Below are 12,485 nucleotides of genomic sequence, written 5' to 3'. Positions count from 1 at the left end.
TGAATATGACGCCACAAGCTTGGTACACCTGTATTTGGGGTGTTTCTCCCATTCTTTTCTTCAGATCCTGAAGCTCTGTCAGGTTGGATGGGAAGCGTTGCTGCACAGCTTTTTTCAGGTCTCTCCAGAGTATGTTCGAATGGGTTCAAGTCCGGGCTCTTGCTGGGTCACTCAAGTACATTCAGAGACATGTCCCAAAGCAACTGTGTGGTCTTGGCTGAGAGCTTAGGGTCGTCTAAGTCTAAGGTCTCTGGAGCAGGTTTTCATGAAGGATCTCTTTGTACTTTGTGCTCCGTTCAGCTTAACCTCGATCCTGACTCGTCTCCCAGTCCCTGCCGCTGAAAAACATCCCCACAGCATGATGCTGCCACCCATGCTTCACCGTAGGGATGGTGCCTGGTTTCCTCCAGACGTGATGCTTGGCATTCAGGCCAAAGAGTTCAATATTGGTTTCATCAGACCAGAGAATCTTGTTTCTCATAGTCTTAAGGTGCCTTTTGGCAAACTCCAAGAGGGCTGTCATGTGCCTTTTACTGAGGAGTGGCTTCCGTCTGGCCGCTCTAGCTTAAAGGCCTGATTGGTGGAGTGCTGCAGCGATAAAATCTCCACAGAGGAACTACAGAGCTCTGTCAGAGTGACCATCCGTTTCTTGATCACCTTCCTGACCAAGGCCCTTCTCCCGAGTGTTCAGTTTGGCCAGGCGGCCAGCTCTAGGAAGACTTTTGGTGGTTCCAAGCTTCTTCCATTTAAGAATGATGAAGGCCACTGTGTATTGGGGGACCTTCAATGCTGCATAAATGTTTAAGTACCCTTCCCCAGATCTGTGCCGACACAATCCTGTCTCAGAGCTCTACAGACAATTCCTTCAACCTCATGTGGGACCTTATATAGACAGGTGTGTGCCCTTCCAAATCATGTCCAATCAATTCAATTTACCACAGGTGGACACAGGTGGAAACATCTCAAGGAAGATCAATGGAATTAGGATGCACCTGAGCTCAATTTCAAGTCTCATAGCAAAGAATCTGAATACTTATGTATTAAAACAAAAAACAGAACTTATTTACATATCTAAACATTTCCAAAAAACAGTTTTTGCTTTGTCATTATGGGGTAGTGTGTGTAGATTGCTGAGGAAAATGTTTTATTTAATACATTTTAGAATAAGGCTGTAACGTAACAACATGTGGAAAAAGTCAAGGGGTCTGACTACCTATAGGTAGCCTAGTGGGGTGGCAGACAGCCTGGTGGTTAGAGTGTTGGGCCAGTAACCGAAAGGTTGCTAGATCGAATCCCTGAGCTGTTAAGGTAAAAATCTGTAATTCTACCCCTGAACAAGGCAGTTAACCCACTGTTCCTAGACCGTCATTGTAAATAAGAATTTGTTCTTAACTAACTTGCCTAGTTAAAATATATATATATATATATTATCCTCTGAAGGCACTGTATATAGTGAAATTAAGCAGCGGTGAAATTTGCCTTTAAAAGCCCACTCTGGAAATGTTACGTGTTTGAAGAGTATATTGTTACAAACATTATGTCTAAAGATAAGCTAAATTAAAAAAAGGGCCATTTTGAGAGATTGATATTTTAGATATTGAATAAATTAAAGTCTGAATTTTTATTTCAGAATCTAGACATACTCCATATTTGAGAGAACAATAACACCAAGATGTCTGTATCCTGTACGGTTCACAGATCATAGGGTCTTACCTCCTGTATAGCTCTAAAAATAAAAATAGTATAAAATGGCCACTTAGTGATACAAATATAAAAAGCATGTCAAAAATCATTGTTCACAAAGAAGTAACTATGTGAGAATTGCCAGAAAAATCTCAGATAGCACAAATATTTTCGGACTAAGCTGGTGTGGAATCGCCCTATAAACAGATTGAGAGAAGGTCTTACCAGTGAAGAAGTTTTTCTGGGCATAAATAAAGTGATAGGTGGCCTTGTACACCTCTATCTCACAGTTCCAGGACTGGGGCATGTTCCACACACTGGGATAGCTGGCAATCACATGGAACTAAGGGGAGAAGTGTCAGAGGCAACAATCATGTCAACACGCTTTCATGTTCACAAGGAGGTGCACTAACACACCTGATTTAACTCATCAAGGGCTTGGTAATTCATTTTTTTACACAGTTGTTATGATTCAATCACTCATTAAAAAAATGTGTAATGGAAACTCTGGATATGGCTTGTGGCTAAATAGGACCCCTGCAGATTCCTACTGTGCTGTACTTACAGCCAGCATCTCAGCCTCCAGCAGAGTCCTGTACTGCATGCTGGTGGTGGTGTCTACATGGAGCAACTGGCCTTTGATGGTGGGAGAGTAGCCTGGGGAGAGAGGATCAAACAAATGCTCACAGCTGAAGTTCGGTGATGGTAATATTGTCATGATTAATCCATGATTTCACGGCATCGCACCGGCATCTTACCCTGTAACCATAGACACAGACATCCACTTTCTTCTAACCTCAGTTATTTCTCACTGTCCACTCACCAGTCTCCCCCACAGTCATGGGGATGTTCACTTCCAGATAAGAGCCTGCTCCGACATTCACATGTATGGCATTGGTTTCCTAAGAGCAGGAAAATCATTAGATCACATATTTAGAGAAACACATTGTGAAATGGATTATAACAGTTTAGAGCTATTTAGATCTGTCATTATCTAATACTAACAAAAAAAGAGACAGAATAGAAGAGGAGAGAAACAGAGAGTGAGAATCCTGCTCTCCTGGTACCCTGTTTTTGGTGAAGAGCAGGTCTATGGTGGCGTCTGCGATAATGTTCATGCGGAGTTCAAAGGCCAGAATCTGTCTGGGTTTGCCGGGCTGAGCCACCTCCGTAACACCCATGGACTGGTAGTCTGCTGGTAGGAAGAACTTCCACAGGCAATCCCTGCATACAGAAATATAACCCTTAGTCATTCTATTTTTATGGTCTCTGCACACAGGAGAGAATGCTGAGTGTGCGTATGTGTGTACGTGTACCTCTGCCTGTCCGCCCAGGGCCCGTAGTTGAAGTCAGTTCCTTTTCCACAGACTATGTCCAGACCCCAGCAGGGAGGTAGATCCTGCAGTTTGGTTCCTTCTCCACATAGCTCTGGATCCCCAGTCTCCTGCTCCTCTGGGACCAGGCCTGATAACACACACACACAAACATAAATAGTCATTCCAAAAGACAAGAACATTCATGAAACCACGTCAAACCCAAATCCATGTAGAAACAGTGCCAATACACCAATATCTTACACGATTCATCATGACCAGAGTTCTACATACTATGGTCGTACCTGGTTCATCCTGGTAATAGTAGATGTCCACATCATTGGACTGCATGACCACAAACCCTTCTCCCATCAGTCTGGGCGGCCTATAGAGGAGAACACAGAATCTCAGAATACTGCTATACCACTATTAATGTGGCTCCTAAGATGTTAAACACTTCTCGTTTTGCATGCTCGTGTAATGGGGTCAGGGGTTAACTGTTTGGGATTAGATCGAAGGTCAACTCACTCATCGTTTTGCATGCCCAGGTAGCGTGGGCTGGGTACTAGCATGACACGAACATTCTCCAGAGAGCCCTTGACAATGTGCATGTACTGGTCTAGGTGGCTGGACGGGGGCTTGGTGGCGTAAGTCAGAAAGGCATCCTCAAAGTTCACACATATCGTCTGGGGGAGGTGGTGGTTCCCGAATGCCAAGCGACCCTGGAGAAATACACAGAGGTGATGATGAGAATTATACATATGTGCACTTTCATAGAACCTAGACATTGACTTGTGTGTGGAAGTGATGTCTCATATGTAGCTAAGCTAAAGGCAACTCACAGTGCTGATGTTGACTTTGATGACGGGGATGAGGGATCTCCAAGATGACGATGGGTCTGGAGTCTCTCCTTTGATGTTAACACTGTCCAGGATCTTTTCTTGTTCCTCTCTTTCCCTTTCCTCGTCTTTTTTGGGCGGTATGAGGGTGCGGTCCAACCCAAAGGTCTCCTCTAGACGTGCATAGAGGTCTGTCCGGTTGTAAACGTGGAACTCAAATCCATTTACGGTCACGTAGAGCCTGGTCTCAGCTTTGGGGTCTGGAGAAGACAAGAACAAGGTCATCTGTAACTTTGGTCAAGAATGGTCAAGAATCATGGAGAAGAGTACTTCTGAGTACAAGCTATTTGAGTTTCCTGTGGCATCCCGCCACTCCTACACCTACAGACTTGTTATCCAAATCCAAACCATTATGACTCTCCTACAGTCCACTCACCATGCTGTTTCTGCTTAGGGTTATACATTTTCCACCAACGGAATATAAAGAAACCATCTTGTATTCTGTAACACAAAATACATTAAGTATAATAAAATAGTATTAGAATATAAGCATGTATTATATAGAAAGCAGAACACATAACAGAATAGTGTAAAAGTAAGCACCTGATGGACATGTCTTTGTTGATGAAGTACACATCCCTGAACATGACCTTCCCCGACAGCACCGAGAAAGAGAAGGAGCCTGTGGAGAGAAAGGACAGACAGTGATGCTAAAACTCAGCCGTAAATCAGATTAACAACGCGTTTCAGACACGCTAACAGATTATTCACACGGAATTCCATATAGTCGGTCAACTGAGGGGCCAAGTCAATCAATCCCTATCCTAGTCTGTTGTTCCCACATGCTTCAAGAGGGCCAACATTGTTCCTGTTCCCAAGAAAGCTAAGGTAACTGAGCTAAACGATTATCGCCCCATAGCACTCACTTCCGTCATCATGAAGTGCTTTGAGAGACTAGTCAAGGACCATATAACCTCCACCCTACCTGACACCCTAGACCCACTCCAATTTGCTTACCGCCCCAATAGGTCCACAGACAACACAATCACACTGCCCTAACCCATCTGGACAAGAGGAATATCTAAGTAAGAATGCTGTTCATCGACTACAGCTCAGAATTTAACAACATAGTACCCTCCAAAATCGTCATTAAACTCAAGATCCTGGGTCTCGACTAGAGGTTGACCGATTACTCGGAATGGCCGATTAATTAGGGCCGATTTCAAGATTTCATAACAACCGGTAATCTGCGTTTTTGGACACAGATTATGGCCGATTACATTGCACTCCACGAGGAGACTGCATGGCAGGCTGACTACCTGTTATGTGAGTGCAGCAAGGAGCCAAGGTAAGGTGCTAGCTAGCATTAAACTTATCTTATAAAAAACAATCAATCTTAACATAATCACTAGTTAACTACACATGGTTGACGATATTAATAGTTTATCTAGCTTGTCCTGCGTTGCACATAATCGATGCAGTGCCTGTTAATTTATCATTGAATCACAGCCTACTTCGCCAAATGGGTGATTTAACAAGCGCGTTCGCAAAAAAAGCACTGTCGTTGCACCAATGTGTACCTAACCATAAACATCAATGCCATTCTTAAACAAGTATATATTTTTAAACCTGCATATTTAGTTAATATTGCCTGCTAACATGAATTTATTTTAACTAGGGAAATTGTGTCACTTTCCTTGCGTTCTGTGAAAGCAGAGTCTGGGTTATTGCAGCAGTTTGGGCCGCCTGGCTCGTTGCGAACTGTGTGAAGACCATTTCTTCCTAACAAAGACCGTAATTAATTAGCCAGAATTGTACATAATTATGACATAACAGTGAAGGTTGTGCAATGTAACAGCAATATTTAGACTTATGGATGCCACCCGTTCGATAAAATATGGAAAGGTTCCGTATTTCACCGAAAGAATAAACGTTTTGTTTTCGAAATGATAGTTCACGGATTTGACCATATTAATGACCTAAGGCTCGTATTTCTGTGTGTTATCATATTATAATTAAGTCTATGATTTGATAGAGCAGTCTGACTGAGCAGTGGTAGGCAGCAGCAGGCTCGTAAGCATTCATTCAAACAGCACTTTTGTGCGTTTGCCAGCAGCTCTTCGCTGTGCTTCAAGCATTGCGCTGTTTATGACTTCAAGCCTATCAACTCCTGAGATTAGGCTGGCAATACTAAAGTACCTACTAGAACATCCAATAGTCAAAAGGTTTATGAAATACAAACGATATAGAGATAAATAGTCCTATAATAACTACAACCTAAAACTTCTTACCTGGGAATATTGAAGACTCATGTTAAAAGGAACCACCAGCTTTCATATGTTCTGAGCAAGGAACTTAAACGTTAGCTTTCTTACATGGGACATATTGTACTTTTACTTTCTTCTCTAACACTTTGTTTTTGCATTATTTAAACCAAATTGAACATGTTTCATTATTTATTTGAGACTAAATTGATTTTGACGTATTATATTAAATTAAAATAAGTGTTAATTCAGTATTGTTGTAATTGTCATTATTACAAATATATACATAAAAATTGGCCGATTAATCGGTATCGGCATTTTTTGGTCCTCCAATCATCGGTATCGGCGTTGAAAAATCATAATCGGTCAACGTCTAGTCTCGACCCCGCCCTGCGCAACTGGGTCCTGAACTTTCTGACGGGACGCCTACAGGTGGTGAGGGTAGTAAACAACATCTCCACCCCGCTGATCCTCAACACTGGGGCCCCACAAGAGTGAGTTCTCAGCCCTCTCCTGTACTCCCTGTTCACCCATGACTGCGTGGCCATGCACGCCTCCAACTCAATCATCAAGTTTGCAGATGACACTACAGTGGTAGGATTGATTACCAACAAAGACGAGACGGCTTACAGGGAGGAGGTGAGGGCCCTCGGAGTGTGGTGTCAGGAAAATAACCTCACACTCAACGTCAACAAAACAAAGGAGATGATCGTGGACTTCGGGACAGTAGTGGAGAAGGTGACGGGACAGTAGTGGAGAAGGTGGAAAGTTTTAAGTTCCTCGGCGTACACATAACGGACAAACTGAAATGGTCCACCCACACAGACAGCGTGGGGAAGAAGGAGCAACAGCGCCTCTTCAACCTCAGGAGGCTGAAGAAATTTGGCTTGTCACCAAAAACACTCACAAACTTTTACAGACGCACAATCGAGAGCATCCTGTCGGCTGTATCGCCGCCTGGTATGGCAACTGCTCCGCCCACAACCGCAAGGCTCTTCAGAGGGTAGTACGGTCTGCACAACGCATCACCGGGGGCAAACGACATGCCCTCCAGGACACCTACACCACCCAATGTTCACAGGAGGCCAAAAAGATCATCAAGGACAACAACCACCCGAGCCACTGCCTGTTCACCCCGCTATCATCCAGAAGGCGAGGTCAGTACAGGTGCATCAAAGCTGGGACCAAGAGACTGAAAAGCAGCTTCCATCTGTCTGTTAAACAGCCATCACTAACATTGAGTGGCTGCTGCCAACATACTAACTCAAATCTCTAGCCACTTTATTAATAAAAAATTGGATGTAATAAATGTCTCAGTGACTTTAAACAATGCCACTTTATATAATGTTTACATACCCTACATCACTAATCTCATATGTATATACTGTACTCTATACCATCTACCGCATCTTGCCTATGCTGTTCGGACATCGCTCATCCATATATTTATATGTACATATCCTTATTAATTCCTTTACACTTGTGTGTATAAGGTAGTTGTGAAATTGTTAGATTACTTGTTAGATATTACTGCATGGTCGGAACTAGAAGCACAAGCATTTCGCTACACTCGCATTAACATCTGCTAACCATGTGTATGTGACCGATAAAAGTCTGCTTCTGCAAATCTCAGGCAATTTTCACCATAACACGTCTGTCTGCAAGCTTCATTTCATTATTTGCACTCACCAATGTGAATGTAGCCATTCTTGCAGAGTCTGTTGATGATGAGGGTTAAGATGAGGCCGATGTTGCGGGAGTTGTAATAGGTCAGGTAGATGATCCATCCACAGGACAGAATGGTGGCTGGAAGAGAAAACAGAGCATTTCCTCAATCTACACACAATATCCCATAATGACAAAGCGAAAACAGGTTTAGATATTTTTTTTGCACATTTATTTTTAAAAAAATAACGTATTTACATAAGTATTCAGACCCTTTACTATGCTCAGGTGCATCCTGTTTCCATTGATCATCCTTGAAATGTTTCTACAACTTGATTTGAGTCCACCTGTGGTAAATGCAATTGATTGGACATGATTTGGAAGGGCACACACCTGTCTATATAAGGTCCCACATGAGGTTGAAGGAATTGTCGGTAGAGCTCGACACAGGATTGTGTCGAGGCACAGATTTGGGGAAGGGTACCAAAACAATTCTGCAGCATTGAATGTCCCCAAGAACACCAGTGGCCTCCATCATTCTTAAATAGAAGAAGTTTGGAACCACCAAGACTGGCCGCCCGGGCCAAACTGAGCAATTGGGGGAGAAGGTACTTGGTCAGGAAGGTGACAAAGGAGCCGATGTTCACTCTGTGGAGATGGGACAACCTTCCACAAGGACAACCATCTTTGCAGCACCAATCAGGCAAGACGGAAGCCACTCTTCAGTAAAATGCACGACAGTCCGTTTGGAGTTTGCCAAAAAGCACGTAAAGGACTCTGACCATGAAAAACAAGATTCTCTGGTCTGATGAAACCAAGACTGAACTCTTTGGCCTGAATGCCATGCATCACGTCTGTAGGAAACCTGCACCATCCCTATGGTGAAGCACGGTGGTGGCAGCACCATGCTTGGGGATGTTTTTCAGCGGCAGCTACTGGGACACTAGTCAGGATCAAGGGAAAGACGAACAACGCAAAATACAGAGAGGTCTTTGATGAAAACCTGCTCCAGAGCACTCAGTACCTCAGACTGGGGCAAAGGTTTATCTTCCAACAGGACAACGACCCTAAGCACACAGCCAAGACAACGCAGGAGTGGCTTCCGGACAAGTCTCTGAATGTCCTTGAGTGGCCCAGCCAGAGCCCGGACTTGAACCCGATTGAACATCTCTGGAGAGACCTGAAAATAGCTGTGCAGCAACGCTCCCAAATAACCTGACAGAGCTTGAGAGGATATGCAGAGAAGAATGGGAGAAACTCAGGTGTGCTCAAATACAGGTCTGACAAGCTTGAAGCGTCATACTCAAGAAGACTCAATGCTGTAATCGGTGCCAAAGGTGTTTCAACAAAGTACTGAGTAAAGGGTATGAATAAAGAAAAACCCTTTAATGACTGGTACTGTATGTAAATGTGATATCCGTTTTTTTATACATTTTCAGAAATGTCTAAAAACCTGTTTTTGCTATGTCATTATGGGGTAATGTGTGCAGATTGATGAGGGGGGAACAATTGAATCAATTTTATAATAAGGCTGTAATGTAACAAAATGTGTAAAAGGTCAGGGGGTATGAATATTTTCCGAAAGCACTGTAGATAGCTATGCCTCAAATCATTGTTATGATATGATAGTGTTAAATGAGGCTTCACACCAGTATACTTAAGAGTTAAGTGCTCCCCATTCATCAACTCAAATGTGAGAAATGGCTGTGATTCAATGCAGCCTGCACTCCCACTAACTCAGGTACTGCCCCCACCCCCAAGTCTAGAAAATTCCCTCAACACTTACCCACAAGGAGCCACACAAAATTGGAGTCATGCTTGGTGAGGAACTCATCCAAGTCTCCAAAACTGGGGAAGGTGCTGTCGTTAGCTTTGGCATCCATGGCTACAGCTGTGGTTCAGTATGACAACCAGCACTGAAACATACCAAAGTGGGTCATAAGATGAGTACAGTGATACTCAAAGCAGACAGCCAAACAACTCTGTGTTTCAAAATCCATTCTTCTGGGACAACCCCAGACATAACATTTCTGTTCTGTCCCAGCACTAGAACAGATTCAACTAGTCAACTAATCATCAATGCCTTTTCATGGTTGAATCAGGTGTGCCACAAAAATGTGCAACAGCTGAGGGACCCTGAAAAACAGAAAGGTTTTCCAAACTAGTAGACTACATTGTTAAATGATTTGCATGACATGCTAGTTGTTACGAACTATGAGCCAGGTCGTAAAACTAACCAGCATCTCTTGGGGTTCAGGTGTAAGCTAAGACGTGCTCTCTCACGGTACAGTCCGACATTGTTTAACCTAGACACTTCCAGATTGTTTACTGAACAAAAATAGAAAACGCAACATGCAAAAACTATGGATTTCACATTACTGGGCAAGGGCTCAGCCATGGTTGGGCCTGGCTCACAAGTGGATGGGCCTATGCCCTCCCAGGCCCAACCATGGCTGAGCCCTTGCCCAGTAATGTGAAATCCATAGTTTTTGCATGTTGCGTTTTCTATTCGTCAATCGGAATGAGTTTATCACAAAAGGGCTTTATTACAGACAGAAATACGTGCCCCCCACCCCGCAGGTGAAGACAGATGTGGAGGTCTTGGGCTGGCGTGGTTACATGTGGTCTGCGGTTGAGGCCGGTTGGATGTAGTCAAATTCTCTAAAATTATGTTGGAGGCGGCTTATGGTAGAGAAATGAACATCCGGTTATGTGGCAACAGCTCTGTTGGACATTCCTGCAGTCAGCTTGCAAATTGCACGCTCCCTCACCTTGACACTTGTGGCATTGTGTTGGGGGACAAAATTGCACATTTTAGAGTGGCCTTTTAATGTCCCCAGCACAAGGTGCACCTGTGTAATGATAATGCTGTTTATTCAGCTCTTGATATGCCATACCTGTCAGGTGGATGTATTATCTTGGTTAAAGGAAAAATTTGTGCACAAAATTTGAGAGAAGCTTATTGTATGGAACATTAATGGGATGTTTTATTTCAAAACAATATGTGTGTGTGTGTAAGTAAGGCTGAATGCACAAGCATGGTGTGTGTGTGTGTGGTCCAGTTGTTAAGCAGTAAAATGAGAGGTCAGTACAGTGGTGAACACACACACAGAACCAGAGAGTAAATCCCTACCTAAACCACCTGAGTTCGCACTGTGTAGAAACATTTTAATAAAAACAGGACAGTGCGTGTAGTGAAGAAATTCTAAATGTTTATTACACAAATGTTAATACATATTAATGGAGATAGTGTCTTCGGAAAATATTCAGACCACTTGATTTTTCCCCCAGATTTTGTTACGTTACAGCCTTATTCTAAAATGTATTAAATTGTTGTTGTTTTTCCTCAGCAATCAACACACAACACCCCATAATGACAACATTTTTGCAAATATGATATTTGTATTTTTAATACATTTACATAAGAATTCAGACCCTTTACTCAGTACTTTGTTGAAGCACCTTTGGCAACGATTACAGCCTTGAGTCTTAATGGGTTTGAAGCTACAAGCTTGGAAGACCTGTATTTGGGGTGTTTCTCCCATTCTTCTCTTCAGATCATCTCAAGCTCTGTCAGGTTAGATCGGGTTCAAGTCCGGGCTCTTGCTGGGCCAATCAAGGACATTCAAAGACTTGTCCCAAAGCCACTCCTGCATTGTCTTGTCTGAGAGCTAAGGATCGTTGTCCTGTTGAAGAATGAACCTTCGCCCTAGTCGGAGGTCCTGAGCGCTCTGGAGCAGGTTTTCATCAAGGATTACTCTGGGGAGGCAGGTAGCCTAGTGGTTAGAGCATTGGGCCAGTAACCGAAAGGTTGCTGGATGGAATCCTTGGGCTGACAAGGTAAAAATCTGTCGTTCTGCACCTGAACAAGGCACTGTTCCCCGGTAGGCCGCCATTGTAAAATGTAATTTGTTCTTAACTGAACGTTGCCTAGTTAAATAAAAAGGTTACATTTTTATTTTTTTATTTTTTTAAAACTTTGCTTCATTCATCTTTCCCTCGATAGACGTCCCTGCCGCTGAAAAACTTCCAAAGCATAATGCCACCATGTACCTTTTTAGGTGTCTTTTGGCAAACTCCAAGCGGGCTGTTGCGTGCCTTTTAGTGGAGAAGCTTCCGTCTGGCCACTGGAGAGCTGCAGAGATGGTTGTCCTTCTGGAATGTTCTCCCATCTCCACAGAGGAACTCCAGAGCTCTGTCAGAGTGACCATCTTGTTCTTGGTCACCTCCCCCACCAATGCCCTTCTCCCCAATCGCTCAGTTTGTCCGGGTGGCCAGCTCTAGGAAGAGTCTTGGTGGTTCCAAACTTCTTCCATTTAAGAATGATGGAGGCCACTGTGTTCTTGGGGATCTTCAATGCAGCAGACATTTTTTGTTACCCTTCCCCAGATCTGTGCCTCGACACAATCCTGTCTCGGACCTCTATGATCAATGGAAACATGAGGCACCTGAGCTCAATTTCGATTTTCATAGCAAAGGGTCTGAATACTTATTTACATAAGGTTTTGTTTTCTCTATTTAATACATTTGCAAAAAAAATGAAAAACCTTAAGTCGCTTTGTCATTATGGGGTATTGTGTATAGATTGCTGAGAATTTGTATTTAATCCATTTTAGACTAAAGCTGTAAAGTAACAAAATGTGGAAAGTCAAGGGGTCTGAATACTTTCCAAAGGCATTGTAAGCACTGCCGTTCATAAACACTCCTGTGCGTATGAGTGT

General features: G+C 43.2%; 1 protein-coding gene across 43 annotated transcripts in view; it reads right to left on the bottom strand.

The window, feature by feature from the left end:
* The window catches only part of LOC110497798 (bridge-like lipid transfer protein family member 1), a 126,761-nt gene that overhangs the window by 104,706 nt on the left and 9,570 nt on the right, over window positions 1–12,485 (bottom strand). For all 43 annotated transcript variants that reach the window (XR_016488954.1, XR_016488955.1, XR_016488956.1 and 40 more), the window contains 12 exons: window positions 9,551–9,680; window positions 7,789–7,905; window positions 4,439–4,517; window positions 4,272–4,336; window positions 3,839–4,095; window positions 3,525–3,718; window positions 3,302–3,381; window positions 3,000–3,147; window positions 2,751–2,907; window positions 2,507–2,585; window positions 2,249–2,340; window positions 1,909–2,026 (listed from right to left, as the gene is read on the bottom strand). Coding sequence is in view for 39 of the 43 variants with exons in the window: in XM_021574170.3 (XP_021429845.3) it covers window positions 1,909–2,026; window positions 2,249–2,340; window positions 2,507–2,585; window positions 2,751–2,907; window positions 3,000–3,147; window positions 3,302–3,381; window positions 3,525–3,718; window positions 3,839–4,095; window positions 4,272–4,336; window positions 4,439–4,517; window positions 7,789–7,905; window positions 9,551–9,647 (1,483 nt within the window). In the remaining 4 variants the exon portion in view is untranslated. The remainder of the gene's footprint in view (window positions 1–1,908; window positions 2,027–2,248; window positions 2,341–2,506; window positions 2,586–2,750; window positions 2,908–2,999; window positions 3,148–3,301; window positions 3,382–3,524; window positions 3,719–3,838; window positions 4,096–4,271; window positions 4,337–4,438; window positions 4,518–7,788; window positions 7,906–9,550; window positions 9,681–12,485) is intronic.

The sequence above is a fragment of the Oncorhynchus mykiss genome, chromosome 19 (genome assembly GCF_057628025.1).
Source record: "Oncorhynchus mykiss isolate SJ-2025 chromosome 19, ASM5762802v1, whole genome shotgun sequence".
Taxonomy (NCBI): Eukaryota; Metazoa; Chordata; class Actinopteri; order Salmoniformes; family Salmonidae; genus Oncorhynchus; species Oncorhynchus mykiss.
The sequence above is the reverse complement of the archived record's forward strand: the minus strand, read 5'-3'. Positions and strand labels throughout refer to the sequence as shown.